Source organism: Bombus vosnesenskii, unplaced genomic scaffold (genome assembly GCF_011952255.1).
Source record: "Bombus vosnesenskii isolate JDL3184/JDL3185 unplaced genomic scaffold, Bvos_JDL3184-5_v1.1 scf7180000013294, whole genome shotgun sequence".
NCBI lineage: Eukaryota > Metazoa > Arthropoda > Insecta > Hymenoptera > Apidae > Bombus > Bombus vosnesenskii.
The window spans coordinates 3,995,762-4,022,355 of NW_022882945.1; the positions used below are offsets into that span (position 1 = coordinate 3,995,762).

The 26,594-nt window shown below is 34.4% G+C and overlaps 1 protein-coding gene across 3 annotated transcripts in view; it reads left to right on the forward strand.

Annotated features, from left to right (window-relative positions):
- The window catches only part of LOC117232940 (furin-like protease 2), a 412,456-nt gene extending 386,618 nt beyond the window's left edge, over positions 1-25,838 (forward strand). For 2 of the 3 annotated variants that reach the window (XM_033492739.1, XM_033492742.1), the window contains 14 exons: positions 247-351; positions 5,593-5,796; positions 9,629-9,923; positions 14,207-14,379; positions 14,901-15,566; positions 16,972-17,188; positions 17,966-18,434; positions 19,620-19,807; positions 20,305-20,553; positions 21,071-21,539; positions 21,829-22,028; positions 22,465-22,746; positions 23,021-23,238; positions 23,577-25,838. In XM_033492739.1, coding sequence (XP_033348630.1) covers positions 247-351; positions 5,593-5,796; positions 9,629-9,923; positions 14,207-14,379; positions 14,901-15,566; positions 16,972-17,188; positions 17,966-18,434; positions 19,620-19,807; positions 20,305-20,553; positions 21,071-21,539; positions 21,829-22,028; positions 22,465-22,746; positions 23,021-23,238; positions 23,577-23,684 — 3,843 coding nt within the window. In that variant the 3' untranslated portion in view covers positions 23,685-25,838. The remainder of the gene's footprint in view (positions 1-246; positions 352-5,592; positions 5,797-9,628; positions 9,924-14,206; positions 14,380-14,900; positions 15,567-16,971; positions 17,189-17,965; positions 18,435-19,619; positions 19,808-20,304; positions 20,554-21,070; positions 21,540-21,828; positions 22,029-22,464; positions 22,747-23,020; positions 23,239-23,576) is intronic. The other variant, XM_033492741.1, reaches the window with a different exon arrangement.
- The last annotated feature ends 756 nt before the right edge of the window (positions 25,839-26,594 follow it).

Here is a 26,594-nt window from a genome sequence, read left to right on the forward strand (position 1 = left end):
ATTCAGGAGAATTGTCTGTTATCCTAGTAATTCAAGAACGAAACAAAAGCTTTATGTTTGTTGATAGAAACGAGTAAATACAAATTGCTATACATGATTGCGAGACTTCATTAAAAAGGAAGGATATGCGTCAATATTTTTTGCAGTCACTGTACGTTACCATTAGAAATTAGAATAATTATGCAAAACTTGTTAATGCTTGAAACAACCACGAAACTAACACAGGCTGGTTCTGTTTGTTCTTAGATTGGAGCACTGAAGGAATACTTCCTGTTCGCTGACAAACGACTTCACAGGAGATCCCTCTCCAGCAGCGAATCGCATCACAAGACTCTAAGGGATGAACCGAGGGTAAGTGATTCCATCTTTGGCATGTCAGAAATGGTAAAGGCGGCTACTCATCAAACTTGAACAACTAACACGGGTACAGGTGCGAAATATGTAGAAGCAGCGTAATTTCACGGCGTCTGTCATCGTGCCTGGCGCATTGTTTATCTTGGCATTCTAATTTTCTGCCAGCGTAATTCAAATGGTAATATTCTTCGACGTTAAATAATACCCTGCTGTTTTTTTCCGAAGTTGAAAGTTGTTTCATCTCTTGGCGATGGTGTTTACCTGGTTTATCTTGCGAATGAAAGAAGCGATTTAAACAACTTATGAAAATATCGTGAAAACTTTGTTGACACTTGTTACGTTGTAATATATGATATCTTATATTAGGTTGTCCGAAAAGTGTCTTTCTTTTACACACACGTCTTTTATACCAACGCATTTTTATACAAACATGAAACCTAATCTGTCGAACGTTGTGATCTTTATTTTGATAGAACAAAATAGATCATACGTAATTCGATAAAATAATATAAAACGGAAAATATTATGCATCCATTATTTCCTTATAAAACGAAAGAAACTTTTCGGACGACCTAATATTATATTCTTCAGATGTTATATATTTTTGTACGTTATACGCATTCTGCGAATTTTTGTTCCTTTAAATTTATCATACACGCATAAAAACCTCCAAACTAATAATCGTACATCGAAAACAGAAAATGTTGTTCTTAAATGGTAATATTTCAGGTATGAGTAATTTTGCGATTTTTCAATTGAAATCTCTTGATTATCCAGTCGGTTTCATACCGAACTCTTCTAATAGTAACTCGCTACATCGTAACCAACCCATAATACTTATCACGGTAAAAAGTTATAAAAAGGCAGGGAGAAGTCTTAAGCATGGAACGTAGCATTAAAACAGAGAAGTGGCCATCGGATGACCGTCTCAGATCGTCGACAGTGTTCCCGTTCTCTTTTCAGCTAGCAAAAACACGGTGGAATATCGCGCTGTTTCTAGAGATAATATTGTGCTTGCACCATCTTTTCAGCTGCAGCCATTGTCTTTTTCTCGCCGATGAAGCACTTCGATGCGAGATGAAACGCTGCTGAAAAGGTTTATTCCACAAATACGGAACCATTACAGCACACAGTAATGTGTATTTATGACGAAGCTGTAGAAACAATCATCGAATGGATGAAATAACTGAAGGATATCTCGAGGAGCGATTAATCGGGATTTCTCGTTCATTCGATTGATATCCAAACCGATTGTGTTGTTAATGGAAAGTATTTTTTTTTTCTTTTTTATTTATGAACAGACGAAAGAGAAATAGATTTCTCGAAGATAATCAGTCTTAAGTTGGTTTATAGAGTGAAAAAGGATGTTTGACTTTGAAAAAGGAGTTATCTGTGTGGAGATCATTCTTTATTTTTAGTGAAAGATAAAAATAATTAATAACGTGAAAAATATATTTGGTAGAATATCTTTGTTTAAAAATGTACTTGCAAACATTTTGAATATCTTAAATTGTTCGAAACACTCTGTCCTATATTTCCTTACATTTTTATATTCTCTTATTGATTTTTCTTTAAATAACCATCTAATTCGACGAATTTTTAAAATCTTCCAAAATTCAAATGTGATGATGTTCAGATATACATGAATTAAAAACGACCATTGTAATTGGTTGATTTAATACCAACTCTTATTCAGGACATTTTGTCTTTTTTGTCACATTATCAGAAGTGACTAATCAGCTATTAAAAAATTTATATATCTAGAGTATCTAAATTTATAAAAGTAATATTATATATTTTAATTCATCAAAGTTTGTAAAACCAGATTATGTTTCCCAATAAAGTGTATAAAAAATGGATTGTATTGTTCAAGCAACGATGGAATGTAGGAAAGCAGCTTTTACAACAAACAGTTACACATAGCAATTGTACTATCTAAACACTGTAACGTCCTTACCTAGGATCTTACTGTATATACATACATACATACGTAGCATTTACTCAGCCGTCATGTAAGATTAAGATGGCGTGTTATGTCTAGATTAGTATTACCTATCAACAGTACTTACGTGGTACGCCAATGATTTACTGAAAACTAGAAATTTATAGGAATTATAACGCCATAGCAAGGTTAGATTAGAAATCTCAAATAGTTAGTATTAAATGAACTACTGTTTCCAATACAATTCATTCAATTCGTTACTTTATTTTATGCACCGTTTCTCTAAAACACAGCTCAGTTATCTACCTTATCAACTATGTAAAATCAATCTCACAGTCATTCATTAACCTGATTAATACACGATTGTTTCAGTATAATCGTGTATTGATCGGATTTCAAATAAAAATCAGCCGTGTTCATTAATTTGACTTGTACCGTACCGAAAATTGCTGCGGCGTATCGTTGCATAAACCAACCAATTATCCAAACTGTTTTATCCCCCAATTTATTCAAACCAACGGTACTTTACTAATAGCCTATAAATCGAAGGACTATATTGTGCGTTACGATTACCATCATTCTCGCTTGTTAATTTCAACGTTCTAATCACCCGATTGAATTCTATTAACTACGTATTTAACTATATACGAACCATTAAAGCCAATATATTTTTACTTAGTACAGTTCGATGCACTCGTTGATAATCATTAGAATACGGATTCTTGTGTAGCTTTGGGATATTCGAAAGTGCTAATTACATAAAATACATATAATGTGTAAAAATATATAAAATGTTCAAAATACTCGTTATAAATTTAGTAGATAAAACAAACTTCTGTTTAGTTTATATTTCATTAGTTATGATCACAAAAATTTGAATTAAACTGCTTTGAAAAACGATCAATGTACCTTTTTAAATTTATGAAATGTTATTAAATAGCATCTCCGAACGAGTCAACCTCTTCCCTGTATCTTGTTACAAATTAAGGTGATCAACTTTGCAATTATTTAACTTCCAACGTGCTATAATGATTTAACTTTCTTTATCCATCTTTTTCTATAATAGACTTATATTTTCTATTTTCTCATATATCTATATTCTTTTTGTTTTTTGCAACCATCATTCATTATTATCATTCCTTCTCTCCCTTATATCATAGGTTTTTATATCCGTGATTTTCTAAATCTTTAGAAAAAAAATCTTCCAAATGAAACTTTACAAATAAAATATCTGTGATATAAGTAAATTTATCTAATAATCTCCGTATGAATCCACGGAGTCACGTTTTTACAGCTCTAAATAAGGAATTGATTTAAGCTGGAAACAAAGTCAAACATCAGTTAGAAATTAACAGCGAAACTTTTCGGCGATTGAACGCACGAAACACAGAACGTTTGAAATCTCTACATATTCAGCGTCGCGTTTTTTCAAACATCGGAATGCTACGACCGTGACACTTACGGACGCGGAACGTAGACGAATCCTAGGAACTTTTGGCTGCTGGCCAAAATTCAGAGGCCGTGAATTTTCGTGGCGAGGCTTTAGCGTCGATATGAATGAAACGATGACCGGGGCGTCGCGCGTTTCACGCTCCGCTAGGTCGAAGCTCAACCGCGAAAACGGTACTCGTCGATGGTGCCATTTACAAGGCGCCATACGGCCGAATTCGTTTATATTTCGTGGAATTTTCCACCGCCTGCGTGTTTTTCCTGTTAAATTGGCGTGGGCTTGCTTAAATGTGCCACGTGTGAACTGTGAATACGCAAAATTCTTAATAGCAGCATACCAATAGACTGATGCTACTGAAACGTGACGTTATGCTGCAAATTGTTAGATCTCAAAGGAATATAATAGAAGTTCTAGATCAGTGCTTATAAAATATGTCATTTTATACGATAAAACTTTAAGGGCACGTAGTTTCTTTGGAATATCGTATATTTGATCAAAGTAATTTACATACATAAGCATCCAATATTCTTTTTCCATGAATATGTTTTGTTTCGTTATCCCAGATTTGTAAGGACTATTAGTTTGTGAATTTGAAAAGTCTTGGAATGGAACTGTTGTGTAATTTCTCCGTTCATAAATCTCTGCGAAACAATTTATGCGTTAAAACATTACGTAGGTGGAATAGGAAATATCTTGAATCTCCTCAAATACCAAATTTATGTCTCCAAAAACTTTCGTGACACTTTTCCCAAATTTAAATTCACATACGAAAATCACACGAATATTTTGATGTTTCATATTTTTATTCTAAATCTTCTCACTCAATGAGTACACATGATTTATAGCAAATTTCTCTTTCTTCAATATTGTCTATAATTCACGATTTTTGGAAAACGTAGTCAAAGAAGCTATTTAATCTTTCAATATACGAATCAAATAATTCGTATAATTATTGTCCCAACGGCCACATATATTCTGACTACTATAATATTACCTTAAACCAACAAATTTCTCAAACTCGCCACCGAGAGCAATCAATCGTTATCGATATTTCATTGCATTTAAATGCTATCAAAATTCCATATGAAATCTCATCAAAAGCACACGCGTCGCTAAACGCACAACTCTATTAATCGCTAAAACCGCTAAATTTCATGCGATATGAGAATACCGATCACATCAAGCGAAATAAATTTCAATTCCATTGCCACGATAAATCAATCTTGTTTAACGTTAACGTCACCCCAAGGATACCCGCATAAACGTATTCCTTATTCCCTTGAAACTCTTTAGTCTTACAACTCGTCTTTCAAACCAAATCTATTCCGACATCGAACACTTCCTATTTGAATTGAAAATAAGAACTAAAACAGTCAAATATGTAATTACTGCAAAAATAGAATATATCAAACGAATAAATTTATTTGAAAGTAAAGTTGTTTGCTAATAAACTCCAATTGTAAACAAAATTGTGTACTGTTTAATTATATCGGAATCGTCGTATGAACAATTCACAACGACTCAGTTAAAAAATTCCGAATTACAATTTTTGTCTAACCTCTCCCAGCTCGAACAATTATACCAAATGAATTTTAAATTGCCTATCAATCAACAGCAATTGCACTTCGTGTAGTCTTCGAATGTGTCGTTTTCGAAAACGTTTCCGAAAGTGAGTTTCGGCTCATAGAAGTTTGACGAGCTCTGTTCTAACGCATACCTAGAGCCAAGACATGTAACCAAATCACACATACGATTCTTGTTCCTTTGAATGTTCTCCAATTCGTACCTACACAATATAAAGTCCAAAATCTAAAGAAAGATCTGTTTGTTTTTTTTTCTTTTGTAGGTACGATGGTTCCAACAGCAACATGAGAAGAAACGCAAGAAGAGGGACTTCGTGCCCACGACGTTCTCGTTCGCCGATTATCCGGCGTTTTTCGATGAGTTTGGACCGCGTTCTAGGCAGGCCACGTTCCATCGACAAAGAAACAGAGGTGTGCCTCTTCAAAACCTGTTCACGGATCCGCTCTTTAAGGAACAGTGGTACCTGGTAAGTGGGCCCTTCGATTTTACTTCCCTGAAACCTCAACCAAAACGAACTACGTGACGAGACTACGTTTCGAGAACATGGCGGACTTAACGACGTACCAGTTATAACGTATTCCGGATTCACTTCGTCCTTCCAATTTGTCGAATCTATATTTTTGTCTACTTTTTGGGACTGAGATTGATATTTCCTAGAAATTTTATCGTTGATAATATAATAGATTATGGAAGTATTCTGCTTTAGGATTTCGGATATTTCGAGGATTTTTTTCTGAGGAAATCATAAGGTTTTTGGTCTCGGATTTCTGCACATATATTTACTAGTTAATATTCTCTATTTTCTTCAAGTGCGAATGAGTTAATAAATCGTTTAAAAAGAATTGTTGAAGTAACGTTTTTATTATAATTTTATTATATTCCAAATGTAAGGGCATATATATATATAAATTTCTGAAACTGACTCGTTTCGGAACCATTTCATTTTCTGTGAGTATAAAAAGATTCTGATTTTCTTTCTCCAGTTAAAGACAATTAAACAAGACGTAAACAAACTACGTGTGACTTTTATCGTAAAAAGGAGATAAATTAATATAAATGTTTCATACCTGTTTCCCTTTCTCCTTCCTTTATTACGTTTCTTACAATTATTACAGGTTTTCTTTTGTTTTTGGCGAGTTAATTCGCGGTTCATAGTTTCGTCGTGGTCTTGTTAAATATTCTCTGTACTTCGTTCGGGGAACGCTCCCACTTTTCTTGCATGGCTCGCCTCATTCAATTATCCTCTGTTTAACCGGTTAACAGGCAATCCTTTTTCACCTCCTTTTTCCGTGAACAATCCGTATCGAAATTTCCATTTTCTCGTTTTCAGTCCCGCGACCGAATCGATTCGCAGTTAAAACATTTGCACTCTGTTATTCGGAAAAAATTGCCTTCGTTTAATTTTCTGTTAAACGTTATTCAACTTTTGCGTTCTGTTTTCGAGATATTTGCGTGAAATGTTCACTGTTTATAGCGAGCGTGAAAAAATTTTGTCGATAGAAAATGTGCAAATTGTTAATTGAATTTTACAAGGCTTTTGCAAATAAAACTGCAGATTCATAAATTCGAGTTTGATAAATTAACCCATTAAACGACATACAGTGAAGTAATGCAATATTATTAGATGAAATAAATAACTTACATGGTGTTTTAACGAAGCACAAAAGATGCGTATTAGTATACTTTATAGAAACTTATTAGCTGCATAAATTCTCGCACACAAGAATTTTCATTATTTAAGAGAAAATGGAATTATATGTAATGTTAAGAAAAATTTTAGAAGAAATTGAGAATAAATGTTGTTTCTATTTATTGACACAGCCAGACTGCGACGAAAATAAAAATAATTGGAAATAAATAACGCACAAAGAGGCACAATGTAAAAATCAAATTATTTCGAGGCCGATATACCGTAGATGTTAAAAATTTCAGCCACATAACCGTGACAAACTGACAGAGATATGGTTGCCAAGCAACCGAGCTGTGCGAAAATTTCCCCTCAATTGTAATTTAGTGAATTTCCCGCGAACCTTCCACGCTCGATAAAGGCTACGATTGAGATAAACAGATTAGCGTTAAAGATACGCGAAACATACAAACAACAGCCTGCACTAAGGCAATCGCCGAAACATCGAGCGATGCTTGCTTTAGCCATATACAGGGTGGTTGGTAACTGGTCGTACAAGCGGAAAATATAGAATAAAAATTTTTCGTTTGAGGCTTTATTTTCGAGAAAATCGACTTTGAATTTTCGCTCGGTACGCGTGCACTTTATCACGTCTCGTTATAACGGATTGTTGTCTCGATGGAAAAATTAAAAAAAAAATTTTTTTTTAATTTTCATTCTATATTTTCGACTTCTTTTTTTCGCGTAGAAACACCCCCTTTCCGCTTATACTACCAGTTACCAACTACCCTGTATACTTTTGTGATATAATTGATTCGTTGAAATCATAGAAAGGAGAAAAACCACATTAGGAGAGAGAGATTATATGAAATGCGTAATACATATTCCGAACGATTAAACTTCCGAATAAAATTCATATTTTATGATCAATTATAACTATTTATTGTATTATCGCGTTAATAATCACGCGACTATTATAACAATTTTATAACTAAATATTTATCCAATCTCGCTTTAATACACATGAAACTCGACTATCATGGTTACATTGGTCAAACTTGGTTACATTGGTGAATAAACAAATCTGAAAATACATATACATATATAGAAATTACAAAATACTTATTTCACACAGATCGCGAAAGCCAATTATTCATTATATTAATAAATCTCAATGTTTAATAGGATCACATTTAACAATTCTTAGTAGTACGTATATAACGTACATCAAATTTTTTACCAAATATGTATTTGCAATCTATATCTCGTAGCTTCTAGAGATATTTTTAGATTGATTTCAAATTTGACAAACTAACTAAACATAATAATTCTGTCTTATTACAGAGCTAGTGAGCTAATGTTTGTTTCACAAACCATCGAAAAATGGATTCTAATGAAGGATATCTCAACCAAATTAGTCGTATTAAACGCAAACGATGAATTGCGGTTCGAAATATACAGATTTGCCGACAAGAAATATACGCGTTGTAGACTGTGGTGAAATAAATGGATGCAATTGGGTAATAACGTATTTTGTCAGAAATGAAATATCACGTTTTCAATACTTGAAATTAATTAACTCCTATAATGGTCGTGCATAAATATCAGCTGGTTCTTTCGTGTACGAAACGCTGTAATAACGGTAAATCACGTTCCGTACGTGTCAGGGTGAATGAATTTATTGTTCATACAACGTCGGAACTCTTCGATATAATTCTAATCAAATTTCTGTCTATATGACGAATGGCTGTCGAATGTGGAAGGATAGGAACGACGCGTCTCGTCGATAAAATACCTCTAGACTCTTCTGAATTATGTGTTATACGAAAAATTACTATTGATAAAACTATTGCACGGCTTCAAGGCATCGATTACATGGTATGTGTGTTGTTTTATGAGCGAAGACGCGTGGAAGATCAATGAAGGGTGTACCTTTACTTTATGTAAAATGTTGCGTATTTTATGTACAAATTTCAAAAATTCACGAAACTTCGGTAAAACGATATTAACTGACTCCTTCACGTTCCTGACACGTAAAACAATCACGAAACTTTTAAGTAATTATCTACTCGGATAACAGTCAAAGTTAAACCCTTAATAATGCTTTCATCAGATACTTAAATTGGTTTCGAAAGTGTAGCGCTATGAAGCATAACAGACATACCTATCTACAATAAGTGTATAGAGCTATGAATGCCAGCCTGTAGCGATCTGACCTACATTTCTTCCAGGATATGCGTACGCTTAAAATAGTAGTCATAGCAAAAAAAGAACACATACGCTGCCTGTCACTGGCCAGCGCACAATTAATGAGGCTGTGATTGGTCAGGGACGCGAGTAGAAGATCCGAATATGCGACAGAAAAATTCGATTCTCTTCAAACGATAATATCTCAGCAACGGAAAGTTGGATCGAAATGGAACAAGTAGTATTTTTGGAGGAAGATATACTCTTTCTGATAGCTTCAACTAACCTTAAAAATGTTTATTAGTTTCCCAACAGTAGTCGATTAAATTTCTAGTAACTTCAATAGTTATTACTCGTGTACCTAAGGTTTATTGGAACAAACATGTATACATATATTTTCTGAATAATGTCATTTATAATGGTGTCGTTGATCGTTTACACTCTACTCCATGTTAATCAAGAAATAACACTGAACTAATTCCAGAACGGCGGAGCTAAGGACGGTTATGATATGAATCTTGGTCCAGCATGGCAAAAGGGTTACACTGGCAAAGGTGTGGTCGTGTCGATCCTCGATGACGGTATACAGACGAATCATCCGGACCTGGCTTTGAATTACGATCACCAAGCTAGCACAGACATCAATGACAATGACAATGACCCAATGCCAAGAGACAACGGTGACAACAAGCACGGAACACGCTGTGCTGGTGAGGTTGCTGCGGTCGCCTTCAACCAATACTGCGGTGTCGGTGTTGCCTACAATGCAAGCATAGGAGGTAAAAATTTATCAATTTCTCCTTGTTGTTAATCACTTAATAGTCTAATAAAACAGTCTGACAACTAGTAACAAAATTAAAAATTTAGGTCAAAAAGATATATAGATTTTTATGCTCTAAACTACACTTTCATACATGATAAAAAAGAAAAAAAATGGGGAAAAACGTATTTTACAACTATCTTTCTCAGTACACTATACAAGATATGTCAGTACAAAGAATTATATTAGATATATTAGTTATAAATTTCATACTTAGAAAATCATAGAATCGATTAAAATTGCGAGAAGAATCGAGCTACTTGTGCAAAAATTCGCGACGACGTTCTTAAGACGCAGAAAACCTTCAAAAAGGAGATAAAAAAGATGTAAAAGTTTCGCGCTATAAATAACCGTCTAGCTTTCTGGGAACTCCGTTCCAGAATGAAAGCGCAACTGCAGCGAATTAAATTTCATTCGGATACACGATCCTCTTTATTAGATGCGACTTCGCTGTTATTCTATACGAATTGCGATCTCTTTCTCTTTTCTGAGATGTTTTTCTCGAGTTCCAATTCGAAAAGATAGCGAAAATGAAGTTTGACAAATTTCTGGGAAATGATCGTATTTACTTCGGTTTGCAGAATCGAGAATTACGAGATTAAGTTAGGTTAGGTTTCGTGGATATGATTCAGCACGCGACCGAAGGACATCATTGCATTGGTTTCTAAAATTCGTTTACACAAACAATTATCATTTGTCAAGACGAAGAATAAACACGAGCAATAGATATACTATTAAGTTATATAAAAAATAATACAGCGAAACCTCGGTTGTCGAACATAATTGGTTCCAGAAAGATTGTTCGTATATCGACATATTCGAAAATTGAAGAGTACTTAATATAAAATGGATTAATCCTTTGCCAAACGACAAATGATTACTTCTTTATATTTTTATAACGGTATTTAATTCATAAAGTCAGATACAGAGACAATAAAAATGCATAAAATTTTACATAAAAAGAACGTGTAAATCCAATAAATACATACTTTAGTAAGGGGAATTCCTTTTCATAAAACCATGGGGTATTGTATGTTAATTAGCTTAAATCCGAGATGCAAACGCCATCCCCATATTTAGGTATAATTTCTCCTTTCATCTCTATTTAACAACTGTCTCTATTTAACTGGATTTAACAACTTTTTCGGCTCAATACTAATTTATTTAATAATAATTTATTTAAAAAAGCGATAAAACATAGATCAACGCAGAAGATTATGAAAAGACACTACAAATTCGAATAGAAATGTACACTGAATGGAGACTCCGACGTGGCGTAACTAATGCTACCCCTACCATGGTACGCGGAGCACGCGATTGCATGCTTGGAAACGAAAATTCTGTGAGGAAATTGATGCGTCTTTTTTTTTCAGAAAACATGATCGAGATCCGATTTTTTCGGGATGAGATTCCTTTGATAACCGAGATTTTACTATACAGGTATTTTAAAAAATCAACAAGAAAACAGAAATGTTTATTAAAAATAGAATTTCGAAAACTAGTAAACAAATGAAAAGCTATTGTGAAGAAGGGATTGGTTTATTTCAACCGTTTGTAAAGAGAATACTCGTATTGCAGTGGATACTCAATAAACGAGTATTAGTTTTAAAAAAAAGAGAAACATTCATAAAATAACCTGATATTTTTTTATGGAACGTAGAAAAATATTTATTGGCATAGAAGTAGTATTATTGTAGATTATACTATAAGAGTTACATAATAGTAATGAAATAATGAAATAATAGTATTGGAGAATACTGATCTGCACAAAAGTTACTTGTTTAATGAAGCAAATATCATAGTACACAGATGCTTTAACAATTTTGTGTAATCAAATTCACGCACGGTATTAATATTATAATTATGCGTTATTCCATGGATGTTAATTATAATCAGATTATGAATCATCGCGTGCAATTTTCAATTTGCATAACTATTGAAGGCAGCATAATAATGTTTTTCTGGAATTTTATATTTGCTTTAGTTGTGTTCATAAAACCATGAAAATGTCAGTTTAATTATAATTCTTCTAATTCCTATTTTTAGTTTTAATTTTACTGTCATCCATAAATATTTATAATGTATTAATTCTCTGAAGAATTTTTTGCAAGTTATTTATACAATGTAATCTAAAACAGTAGCCCGAATATGGCGCATTTTCCTCGTAAAACAATTTCCGGGTATTCTGTCTGCCGGGTGTTGACACTTGAAACTATCATCTGTTAGAAACTCTGAACAATGGGTCCATTTCAAAATTAACATCACGCATCCTTGCAGACATTTCCTGCACATAAATTTTGTGCTTCCATAGCGTCCACCAATACACATAAACTGTAACATTTCCATCTAATAGAATCTCCAATTTCCAGACAATATGTCTGATTATTTCATTAAAATTCTTCTTGACCTATTTTTCTAAATTCTCTGTAACTAGAACAATTCTAACAAAAATCTCCAGCTATTCAGTTCCTCGTGATTTTTGTCATCGTTTTTAATCCACTGATTAAATAACCAATAAATTAATCAAACACATGATCAAAATAGATTTTTTCTTTGAACTTGAACTTGAGTGTATGTGTTTCACGTGTATTTTCTTTTCTTTTCTTTCTATTAATTTATTATTAATTTTCATTTCTCTTTTACATCATTTAGTAATTAATCTGATATAATATAGCTTGTCCTCGCGAAGAGAATGATTTTGAAAAGTTGCTCCTTTATTGTTAAACTTAATGATGCAATTCCTATAAAATGTTTTTTTAAACATAGAGTGCATTTATGAATACACAAAGGGTTAAAATCAGTAAAACAATTCAACAAATGATAAAAAAATAATTAATCTCAAAAGACCTTTCTATTATATAATTCCCAAATCAATAAAGGACGCCACAGATACATATTTTATTCGATTAATCTACAAAGTCTCACTTTAATATTCTTTAACTCCCAAGAGAGCGAGAAAATTTCATCCTCAACGATCTCGTTTACGCCGCTTAATCGCGTTCGAACAATCACATCTCCATTGGCTTGTTGCGAACATTCTTATCACCAATTCGAGCATTTTGCATTCAATTTACTTCCTTCTTCCACATACCGCGACGATTACTTAAACGTTACTCATACATCGATATCGACACGCTATTATCCTTATAAATAGTAATGGGCTTAAAATAGATAAATCAAGTTCAATATGTATACTTATAAATACAAATCAAATACAGTTTCATCATACAGTTCACTTTATAAATAAATATACTATCTTTATAAATAAGAATACTAACTTTTCAAAGTAAATTTTACCATATCATAGTATTACATGATAATGCTAATAAAAAATAAAATCGACTAGAATTTTTTTATTCGAAGACTACAGGAGAATAACACCATGGTTCACATTTTCCATTTTTCCAGAGCAACAACTTGGAGATTAAACTTTTCGCCCTCTAAAATGTCACAGGTCTTTCTTAGAAGAATTGTCTTTTTTTTCTGTAGTGAATGATTTTCTTCGGATAGCTTTCACAGGTTTCTAGAATGCTTCATTTCCCATCTATGTCTTTCGAGTAAGTTTTGTAAACGAATAAGTTTCATTATTTCATGGAAGTTCATAATAAAAACGCTACAATCCTATCGAACTCATTACTGTAATGTCAACATTCAAATCTTCTCGCGATTTAAGTCCGTCGCTAGTTATAAGTCGTTTCATCTCGAGAGAATATCGGGTTCCGATAACATTATCGGCCCGTTTCCATTAAAATGCATGTCAACAGCTCCGTGTTCGATTTAACGCGTTCAGAATAACGTATAACAGCGCAACGGCATCGGAGAGACCAGTTTTCCTTCCGATGGAATTTAATGATTAAACTAGAAGAGGAAGAAAGAAAGAGAGAGAAAAGAGGGGGAGAACAGCGTAATTAGAATTCCATAGGGTCTCTACTTTCTTACCGATTAGCCTGTTTTGTTTCTTGGATGGAGGGTCGAAAGCGCGAATTCCATGGAAATCGGCGAACTTGAGGGGTAACGAGAAGGAGAGCTATCTAAAACTACGTTCACACTGTATATACCTATAACAAAACACGCTAAATGGCAACATTATATAACATGTTATGGAAACAAAAGAAGGGAATATTATGTAACATTGTTATATAGCGTAAATGCAGTTTAACGAGCTATAGTGACATGATATATAGCAATGTCTCGCTATATCGTGTAGATGCAGCTTAACGCACATACCATCTATGTTCTCAGGCGTGCGAATGCTCGATGGCCCGGTAAACGATGCCGTCGAAGCCAGAGCGCTGGGATTGAATCCTGATCATATCGACATATACAGTGCTTCTTGGGGCCCTGAAGACGATGGCAAAACTGTCGATGGCCCAGGCCCTCTTGCCAGGAGGGCGTTCATCTATGGTGTCACCAGCGTAAGTTGCCTTCACTGTAATTCTTTAATACTTCATCTACCACATACGAATTAAATGTATACGTAGAAAAACCGATTAATGCTAGTACAGTTTCTTCCGGAATGATACGGAAAAACAAAACACTCTACAAATGAGAAAATAATTAAGTAAATCGACAAGAAAAAATTATTTATATGGTACTTCTAATTATTGCCTCAGCTATGCTCCTCTCTGTATATTTCTTAGATCTGGATTCTGTGATGGTATGTTAATCCATGATGTTCCCATTTGGAAGTATAATACACTTTGTATACTTTGTATAATATGGTTCCAAGTATCAACATCATGCATTTACGATATAGCATACAAAGTATGTTATAATATAACAAATGTTACGATAACAATTTATAATGATATGTACTTTGTATATACAAAGAGTGCATTATATTCCCAAACAGCAACGCCACGTATTTAAGAGTAAATGTGTCACCACATAACCCAAACCTCAAAGCCTCAAAAATCATTAAAAACAATGTGAACAGGGTCGCAAAGGCAAAGGTTCCATCTTCGTCTGGGCGTCAGGTAACGGTGGTCGGCACACGGATTCCTGCAACTGCGACGGTTACACGAACAGCATCTTCACCCTCTCCATCTCCAGCGCGACTCAGGGTGGCTACAAACCATGGTACCTCGAAGAATGCAGCTCAACGCTCGCTTCAACTTACTCCTCTGGTACACCAGGCAACGACAAAAGCGTTGCTACGGTAGACATGGACGCGAAACTGAGACCAGATCATATCTGCACGGTGGAGCATACAGGAACATCCGCCTCGGCCCCATTGGCTGCTGGCATCGCTGCTCTAGCACTCGAGGCGAACCCAAGCCTCACGTGGAGAGATATGCAATACCTGGTGGTACTCACCTCGAGATCAGGACCACTCGAAAAGGAACCAGGTTGGATCTTGAATGGAGTGAAGAGAAAGGTCTCCCACAAATTCGGTTACGGGCTCATGGACGCCGGGGCTATGGTGAACCTGGCCGAGCAGTGGACCAACGTGCCGCCTCAACATATCTGCAAGTCCGATGAGATCAACGAGGAAAGGCGTATCGATCCAACCTATGGGTATACGCTCAGTGTGTATATGGATGTAACTGGATGCGCTGGCTCTTTGAACGAGGTTCGGTTCCTAGAACACGTACAGTGCAAGGTAAGAAACTTGACAGGAACGATACAATAAGATATTTTGAAGCTTACCGTTTATTAATGGTAATTATAGTTATCCACACGCTTCTTCAATATTAACGGTAGCTATAATCACCCATTATCGCACGCTCACTGTATCTTGCATAATTACCGATGTCCACACACAGCCGTTAGAATTTCGCATCACAGACACTTACGAATATATCACAAACGAATTGAATATTTTCAATGAATACACCAAAGATTTAGGATACAAACGTATTAAATCAATGCATAGAAAAAAAGAGAGAGACTATTGTCTTATATTTTCATTAACAAGCTCTGCATGGAAAAGGAGAATGAGAATTTTGTCTTACATTTTTATTAACAAGATAATGTTATACCTATGCTTGTAATTCTCCATGTATACATGAATAAAAATTCTTCTTTTATGGGGCGATATATTTCAGGATAAGGAAACAAACGATTAGACAAAAAAGAGTATAAAGTGATTGTATGCAAAAATCTGACGGAAGGAAGAGAAAATGCAAGAACGTTTATAATAACATTTATTTTCACTTTATGTATATGTAAATGTATATTTTGTTCTGGCTTATGATTCATAAAACGGCTTTAAAAAAAATTTACATTTTAATGATACCGTGAATTCGTCGCGTCTATGGCCGGAAACTTGCAAATGTTCGTACTATTCGTAACACGCGAATTTAAATGATTGTACCATTAAAAATGTATTCAACCGAGTTGAAAGGTATTCTTACGCAAAAAATAATGTATGACGAGAATATTCTCATTTCCGAACAAATCATACGCGCAAACATTATTTTAAAAAATTATTTTTTCCCCGTGCGAAATCTGCTCTATTCAATTTGGTTCGATAATTCCGCATTCCGCGAATATCTAATTGGGTGAATTAGTGAAAATAACCACCTGAAATAACTTGTTACCTATTGACGTTGTCAAAAAATATTGGAAATAAAATTTATTGTATTCGACTAACCTAGGACAAAAACAAAGTAAATACATAAATACCGCTTCGTGACTATCCTCGTCTTTTGTACATTAAAAGTCAAAATATCTGCTAAGTTTACGATTTTATCGCGGAAAATACAAGGGATAAAAAGATAAAAATTAAATTATTCAACTATACGTATTCACTTGATCCGGCTCCTCGAATACAACAAATTTTATTTCAAACATTATTTTGTTAAATTCAACACGTAATGAGTTATTTCAGATGAACATTCTTATATACATGTACATATAATTGGATATATATATATGTTTGATTTCTTTCTAAATGTAAAGCATAAATGTAATGCAAAGGATTTACATAGGATTAACGGTATTTATACTGTATTTTATACTTTAGTACTTTGGAAAGATAACGATATCTAATAATTTTCGACCAGGTGTCTTTAAGGTTCTTCCCACGTGGAAATTTGAGATTACTGCTGACGTCTCCAATGGGTACTACGTCGACATTATTGTTTGAGAGACCACGAGATGTTCTTAGTTCCAGCTTCGATGACTGGCCTTTCCTCAGCGTGCATTTCTGGAGTGAGAAGGCGGACGGCCGATGGACCCTACAGATCATTAATGCAGGAAATCGGCACGTAAATTCTCCAGGCAAGTAACCGTATCGCTTCAAAATTAAAGTGCTATGCGAATTTATATCATAAATTGTTGTTTATAGGTCTGATGATTTCATCACTTGATCCATATGTTTGAACAAGATTCTCATTTGGAGGGTTAAAATGTCGATATAAATTAAAACAAGAATTCTTGTCTAATCATGCATTTCAATTTCTATAAATTATAATTTCATCTTTTGCCATATTATCTAATTATATTTTACCATATATTCATAATTTCGAAAATATATTGAAATTAAAATATAATGAAGAATATATTAAACTTTTTATAACAATAAACGTTAAACATATAGTTTTATAAAAAAATACAGTTAATAATTATAAAAGGAAGTTTAAAATTTAAACACTATGAATATTAGTGTAACTTTTTTTTACTAAACGTTCTTTATCACATTATATTTTATTATAAAATATTTAACAGATGGCAACTGTTCTTATCTAAGAGTTACGATAAGCAGAAGATATTCTTTTATTTAATTTAATGTTTATTTTTTCAGGAATCGCGTCACTCATGCTATCATCGGACAATTAGATCTAAGGATAGATATATCCAACTAGTGGAAAAATTTTTTAACGGAAATATTTTTTTAACGAGAGAAGGATATGGAAATGAAAAATACTATTAATAACCATACTTGATTATTCAGATTTGCAATACCATACATAACAAAATTAAATTTTTCTAATCTGCAATCATGACAAAAATCGACTTTATTATTGAATATTATAATTATAATCTTTACTGTTACAGGGATCCTGAAGAAATGGCAGTTGATCTTCTACGGAACCGCGACCAACCCGATCAGGATACGGACACGACAATTTAACCCGGTACAAGCGCATTCTTCGTACGCCTCCGCGCATTATCCATTTCCTGTAGACGATGATCCGCTAGCGCTGGGCCATCGCGGCGACGTCGACTTCTTTCCTTCCTCTACCTTTCAGGGCTACCAGGGCTACCCCTATGTCGGAGCTGCATCCAATGTCCAGGCATCAGTGGCAACTTTAGATGGTTCTTCAGCGCCAATCCTGACCAATCGGCTTCCTGGAGATACGTCATCTTCTTTCGATTCGCCATCGTCTTCGTCTCAAGTCGGAGATGACTCGCTGGACACTACTAGAAAGATTCTTCATGACTGTGATCCTCAATGTGATTCTCAGGGATGTTATGGAAAAGGACCCACGCAGTGCATTGCTTGCAAGAATTACCGGTTGGACAAGTAAGCGAGTTCTTTGTGTTTTTGTTACTTGCTTTTTTTTGCATGCTATTTATTGTAATGGACTCATTTTAATACAAATACATCTTTTGTTTATAAGTATTAGCAGATAAAGATAGAAGATAATATAAACTTTAAATGTTGTAGGAAGTTATTAGAGAATTTAAGGATTATTATTTGAGATTTTAAGCTTCCACGATGATTATTAGGTAACATAGGTACATATTTATGGTTTTTCGGGTGGATCGCATTGTAATTGAGCATTGCACTTTGTGCCGACATTTGTTGAAGTAGCATCAGATCTACACCGAAGAAATGACCTGCAAGGTTATTAAAATAATTTTATCTGATGACATTTTAAAGCAACGTTTTAAATTAGTTAACAGCAAATAAAATAACGAACGTGGAAAGGTTAAATTCAAATTTATTTTTATTTTTCAGTAGATATATTTTAAGTTTCATATACATGTTTTCAAATAAATAATTGAAAATAATATATTCAGATTTATTTGTTTAATGATTAAAAACATTTCAAATATCACATAAATTTTTTAAAAATATATAACTGAAAATAATACGTCATACAAAACAGGTTTAATTTCCGACGTATTCTGTGCAAAATGTTCTGTCGCTGGCCGAGAGGAATTTTTACATGTGCTACAATTATAACGCTCGATATTTTCCTCTTTCTATACTTTACATACATCTTTCCGCGTTTGTCCTGCTGAAAAACTTCGAACAAAGGGTTTCGCCGTTCCAATTAGAAGCAAAAGTATCTTTCGTAAAAAGGCAGCGGTAAAAATCTGCAATTTTTCTAAATTACACCGTTCTAAAAATAAGATGTTAAAGAGGAACTTTTAAAACTGCACGCTAGAAATGAAACAATGCGCACATACAACGTTGTTAAAATTTTTTTACTTTTCCTATATTACCTCTTCGTACATCTGTGTTTTGTAGAAACAGTATTAACTTCTTTATATTTGCATTGCATATCTAATTTTCAAACACCGTTTGTTTGCTTTTTTACAAGGAAGATTTACCTATACCTTTGGCAAATCGAATAAAGTGTGCAATTAACAGGTATGCTTACTTAGCCTTCGAATACGACTTAGAAGAAGAGATGAAAACATTTAGGACGGTAAGGTGGTAATTAGAGAGAATTTTTGTTTTCAAAAATCGTTATTACAGTACGTGCGTGAGTCGATGTCCGCCGAGAAGTTTTCCAAATCAAGGTGGCGTCTGTTGGCCTTGCCATGAATCCTGCGAAATCTGTGCTGGGGCTGGCCAGGATTCTTGTCTCTCCTGCGCACCTGCTCACCTACGAGTTACTGATCTAGCAGTGTGTCTCCAGCAATGTCCAGAAGGATATTACGAGAGTAAGTGTACTTTCAGTGAAATAAAACCGATTTGATAAAGTAAAATAATAACTAAAGTAGAATATTTAGTAAAATAGTTTCAGTTTATTCAATTGAAACTAACTTTTTGAATTGTTTCTAAATTTTCTCGAATTAAAATTAGTAACACAAATAGAAGATAAAGTGAAAGATCTCATAAATACTAAAGTATTATAAAGAATAATTTCCGTTGAATTTGAATTAAAATTAATTTGATCCATTTCTTCCTCCTCTTTTTTTTCTTTGTTGATTAAAATTGATTCGGATGGACTACAAAAGATTTGATGCATATAATCTATTAAAGTAAAATTATTCTACTTAGAAGATCTAATCAATAGACTGTAGACGCTGTTTATGCATTGACAGGAAATACAAAAGATTGAATGGAAGCACCATGTGCGTTACTCGCAACAAATATATTAAATGACAAAAAGTTATAACAAAAACGATCTAAATGAATAGTGATCGGATATTTCCAGATACAGAGAACAGTACATGCGTACCCTGCGAGGCGAATTGCGCCAGTTGCCAAGACAGACCGGACAAATGCACCAGTTGCGAGCATCACCTTGTTATGTACGAAAACAAGTGTTATGCAGCCTGTCCCCTGTACACCTACGAAACACAAGATTACAACTGTGCACCGTGTCATTCCACGTGTGAAACTTGCAATGGCACCGCGGAGAACCAATGCATCTCCTGTCGACCCGGATTGTTTTCTCTGAACGGTACGTAGTCGTCCGGACGTTAATCCTTAAAAACGACACTCGGGTGCAACCGATAACCTAGAAACCTATTTCTCTTGGTAGCTAGGTATCCGTAAGAGGCTCAGTGTTTCGAATAAATCATGCTTTTAAGTTTCATCGATTCATTCTTCATTAGCTATTCTGTTTGAATGGAATAAAAATAAAGAGTAGTCGTGGTGGAATTTGTTGTTATGTTTTCTAATAACTAATTGGTCTAAATAAAAATTGACAACAAAATTGGATGTAAAAAATTGTATCTTTTATCTCGATAAATTAATCAAACCACAATTAAGTATTAAATCAACCCTTAACTTTTAACTGGTATTATTGAACCATAAAATAAGATGAATAGATTTTATATGAAAGCAATAAACACTTTACGTGCTCTTTTAAAAGAATTCGAATGAATTTATTATTATACCTAATATTATAGTCAGCCATAACTCAACGGTACAATTTAATTTAAGCTTTAATTTAAAATGAATTTTATAAATCCCAGGATCATGTCGGGCGTCTTGTCCAGCGGGTTATGGAGCGGACAAAAAGCGTCGCGAATGCGTTCCATGTCCACCCGGATGTGCTACCTGCTCCATGTCAACCTGCACAAGCTGCGATGAAGGCTGGAGCTTGAACGAAGAAAGTCTCTGCGCTCCTGAACATCGTGATCGTTGCGATACATCGGAATATTACGAAAATGGCCACTGCAAGCAATGCCATACTTCGTGTAAAACTTGCGCTGGACCTGGTGAAGATCATTGCGTCTCCTGTCAAACATCTCTGCTCCTTCAAGGGAAACGCTGTGTGTATCAGTGCGACGATGGTTATTATTCAATGGCGCAGCCCTCTAGACCCGTCTGCGTACCTTGTTTGCATACTTGCAAAACGTGCGTGTCTCGACTGAACTGCACTGCCTGTCAAGACGGATTGCAACTCCAGAGTGGAGAGTGCAGGTCCTCTTGTGCTCAGGGGTAAGTTTGCTTTAGAAAAATCAAATATTTTTCCTTTTTTTCTTTTACCTTTCGTTTCTTGTCTATTCGTTGAGTTTTTATTTTGTTATATATTAGTTTTTGGATAAGGAATTAGCAACTGAGAGATGATCTTCTATCCAACCTAAAATGTTTTTACTCAATTATTATAGAACTTGAAATATTTCAACCCCTTCCTTACAGAGAAATCTAAAATTCTAAAAACTTCCACGATCTTATATAACACGAACGTCGATAAATGCATGAAACGAAAAATCTTGTTTCAACGCAGATATTACAGCGATCGAGGTCAGTGCGCGAAATGTTACCTGTCGTGCAAAACGTGTTCCGGACCCAGAAGAGATCAATGCGTGACCTGCCCTCGTGGTTGGCAACTAGCAGCGGGCGAGTGTCATCCGGAGTGTCCCGAAGGATTCTTCAAATCTAACTTTGGCTGCCAGAAGTGTCACCATTACTGTCGTACCTGCAAAGGTATATAAGAGAAATACCAGCGTGTTTCGGTTTTTTCAAACATGACAAAAAAATTCTCATGAGATATAGTATCACGGTTAATTTTGTGCATTAAACAATTGAAATTTATATATGTAAATTTTCATGAAAATTGATAAAAAGCAAAAATTAAGAAAAGTATATCAATTTTTATCGTAATTTTTAAACTGCATTTAAAAGTGAATTTTTTAAGAAGTTTTTATAAGTTAAAAATTGTTAATTGTTATATAAATACTGTATTCTATAATTGGATATTATCTTTAGCCATTCATTTCTCACTAATTCATATACTTTACCAATGTACGTGTACTATGTATTATTATAAATCAGTGAAAATGTCTGCATATTTATGAACAGTAGTATATCTCATATAAATGTGTCTGTGGGAAAGAAAGATTAACGCGTGAATGCATTGCAGGAGAAGGGCCGATGGAATGTACTTCTTGCCCACCCCATTCGATGCTAGAGGGTGGCCTCTGTATGGAATGTCTTGGAGCGCAATACTACGATCCCCTGACGCAACTCTGTAAAAATTGCCATTCCGATTGTCGAAGATGTACTGGTCCAGGAAAATTTAGTTGCGCAGCCTGTTCGCCACCATTGCATCTGGATAAGTTGAATAGTCAGTGCGTTCCTTGCTGCACGGGTAACGAGAAGGGGGCGCTGGCTGAAGAGTGCTGTCTTTGTGATCCGGAAACTGGTAAGGGAAATTAGTCATTATTGGACTGAGGAATATTAAATAACTTGAGAACATAAATTTTCTAAGATTTAAATTCACGAATATAATTTCAAAATCAGAAAAAATTCCGTGAATGTACGCATTTAAATATTAATAATAGCCTAGTACAATTGTGATAAGGAATTATTAAAAAATCAAATTCAATTCTGAATTGTCTTATAGAATTTTATTTCGCTCAATATGGAATTAATCAGCGTTAATCAGTTAACCAATGTTTTTCTAAACGTTAATACAGGTGGCTGCAGGAACAGCTCACCAGCTGGTAAAAGAAGAGTGCCAGGAACAGAATTTGCCTCGGCTGACACAGCTATTTCTGAAGTGTATGCAAACTACGAAGGAACGACCGATAAAAACGATTCGGCTTCGCTGGCGATAACAGCGACTACGACTATAGCTGTCGCCATTTGTCTCATATCTGTTGCTCTGTTCGCTACCATATTCATCGCTCTTCAGGTATGTATCTAATTTATGTTATGTGAAAGTTCAAATTTATCTCTTTATACAATCAATCTATCTATTATATTATTTTCATTCTTAATTCGTGACTAAATACCTTTTCATTAAATCGATCTTTCAAACCAATCAATTTTCGAAAAGCATCCAAAGTATTAATCATAGGCTATTTTATAGTTCTTAAAAATACGTTATAAAACCAACTCTTACTGTGTTGGAGAACAGACAAAAATCGAAAACAAACAAATTAACAAACAATTTCAATCTTACATTTAAAATATTATTATCCGTTTTGCCATCAGAGAACCGAAATTTTAGCTATGCTCTTCAATTTGCAGGCAATGTCAGGAAGGAGAGAAACGAACAAGGGTTACACGCAGCTAGCTGTGAGGGTGGAACCTCCGGACGATGTATACGCGGACGACACGACAGAGCTAATGACCTAAATCCAACTAACCTCACCGATCCAACCAAACCAGCCATCACGACCTATTGGAAGAAGGTCATTCAGTCTCAAGATCACAAATAAACCAATAACTTACTTACGTGTTGGTTATTAGAAATCTGTGACGATTAAGATTCAAAAGAACTGCGTGTTAAAATCGTTCGAAGTGATCCGAGGCAAAAGAAATATGCAACAAAGTAACAAGAACAAAATAATGTAATATGTATCGAAGGAAGAGGAGAAGAAACGAGTGATAAAGAGAAAAAAATGGAAGAGTATAAAAATTCGAATGGACAAAATGGCAAAAGAATGACGAAAGGGACAAGAGAAATTCGTTCGAAACGTGATAGTAAAGACACATTTCACTTTTTTTTTTGGCACACTGTACGAAGAAAGTGTGACTGTTGTTCGCTATATAATAAAATTGACAGTGCGGTTGTGTGAATGGCGGTGAACAAGGTGTTTAGGTATATTTTTTTGAACGGTCAGGCGCATCGCTGATTTTGTCGAGTGCACAAGAGCGCCACGAGTGTATAAACGGCGAATTAACTTTTTAAAAAGCCGAAAGTACTCAATGGTTCGTAGACGAACGACACGAAAAGGGCGACGGACATTATGAAGTGCCTGATTTACAACGCCCTTGACACAGCACCGTTTCGTCTGCCCTTTTTTAGTGCCTACTATCCTGACCGTCACGTCGCACCTAGGTGGAAATAAGCTTGTGAATCGAAATCGAACAAGTATCGTACTTAAACAAGCTATCGAAGATGAATACGGTGCGTATACTGTGCAACTGACTCGTTCTTGTATTTAATTACGAATATTTTTACGAGTCTCACTGGTATAACTTTTTTGTTTTTACTCTGTTCTTGTAATATTTCTGATGATTTTTCATGTTACATGGTGAAGGGCACTGCGTATTGATTTCAATTAGGAGATAAATGTAATCCTAAGCATCTTAACCTGTTAACCGAGATCACTTAGATTCCTAACCTCGAAGACAACGATCTCCTTATTTGAATGAATATATTTTAATACCGCATTTCACTTCCATTGAAAATAGATTGTATATCTGTATTTGAGATAATCAATCTTTGAAGGCTATCATAGATATTCGCAGAAAGTTATTTGCAGCATATTTCTCCTGGATTAAAAAGTCAATAAAGTTGAATTTAACAGAATTAAATATTAGGCAAAGAGTAAAAAAATGATTGTTCACAGTGATTACAAATAATAACATTGTAATAGTATTTACACAGTTTGAAGTTTCACTTACGATAGCCACTGAAGATTAAAATCAAGCTATTTGAAAATTTTTATTAACTTCTAACTTTAAGATTATGGATATGACCCGGTTAACAGATTAAAATAGGTTACGAGAAAATGTTTCATTGGATAATGTAAGTATGAAAGTTGAAGGATAGCAGGTTGACCAAAAGGGGGAGGCGAAAAAAGTAAATAGGAAAAATTATGAATGAAACAGAAGAATAAGGGAATTTATTTCTCTGTATAAGAAAAAGAAGGGTTTACATGACTTTGTTCTCGTGCAATGAACAGACTTGACATCCTGTGTCAGAAGCATGTGAACTCAGATTTCTTTGTGATCCAGCATGTGTATCAGTCATTCCGTCGTGAACGAAACAGCCAATTGCGTTTCTTTTGTAACTGTTGTTATTGCTGCATTGTCTATGTATTTTTTCTTTGTTTATATAGTATTCTACTATACATTTTCCGCGTTGCTCTAGCGTCGGTTGTTTTATTCGTTATTGCAATAAAAAAAGAGAGTGGAAGAGTGAGAAAGGAAGAATGATAAGGAAAAGAGACCATACTCGTTGATGTATCACACACAAAAAAGCTTTTTTTTTTAATAAAAAGAAAAAGAGAGCACGAGAGTGTGAAAGAGAGTGAGGAAGAGAGAAAATATGCAAAAAGAACATACGAAAAGAGTCCTCGGTAAATCGGTACCTTTAAGAGCTAATTGTCCGCGCCTACCGTGTGAATATTGAATTTCTCCTCGTGATTTGATATAAAGCTATTATTGTACTTTTATGATGAACGCGATTATAAATATATACATATATACATATACATATATCTATATACATACACATACTCAGGCGTTTAAATATATTTTGAGTTCGTGTTCCCACTAAGATATCATTATTGAGTAACGATTATTGAATATTTTTACCTTCATGCTTCGGAAATAATTTATCGGAATAATAATTTATCAGAAAATTCGTAACGTTCCTTGATGACGTCAAATTTTATTGTATATTTAGCAAGATTGGAAGGGAATTTTTTTATTAATGTGTTGTATAATAACTGATTAAATATTCTAATTTTCCTAATTTCTTTTCTCGTGGATCTAAAGTTTTGTTAAAATGCTTGTTTTTTTCTTCTGAATATGGAACACGTTAAAGCCAGGCAAACAGTGCCGTTTTGTATCTTCTGATCGTCATTTAAGGTAAGTGCATTCGCTAGGCTCACCAGCAATTACTACCAAGTGCACGGATAACAGGCAAACCGACCACGAGACTGAAAGTACATTTGCTGGTAATGGAAAGCAAGCCATTACACTTAATGAAACGTTAAAGAATAAACAGTGAAATGGAATATACACGTTACCGACACAGTCTAACGGTAACCTTTTATGATGCTTCGAGAATCTATTTCATTGTATTTTATAGACTTTGAATGTTTCCTTTTAATGATTGATATCTTTATCTTTTATTACTACTCGTGCTTTTAATTCTCTCCTAATTTTTTACTTTTAATATCCTTTGGTTATTGACGCATACGTTTTTAATTATTCAGATATTAAATTGCTCGAAAAGTTCGTGACTTTTTATTATAAATCTCAAACAAATAATCCAACGTCTGGACAAATACTCTTATAATTAGGTAGATA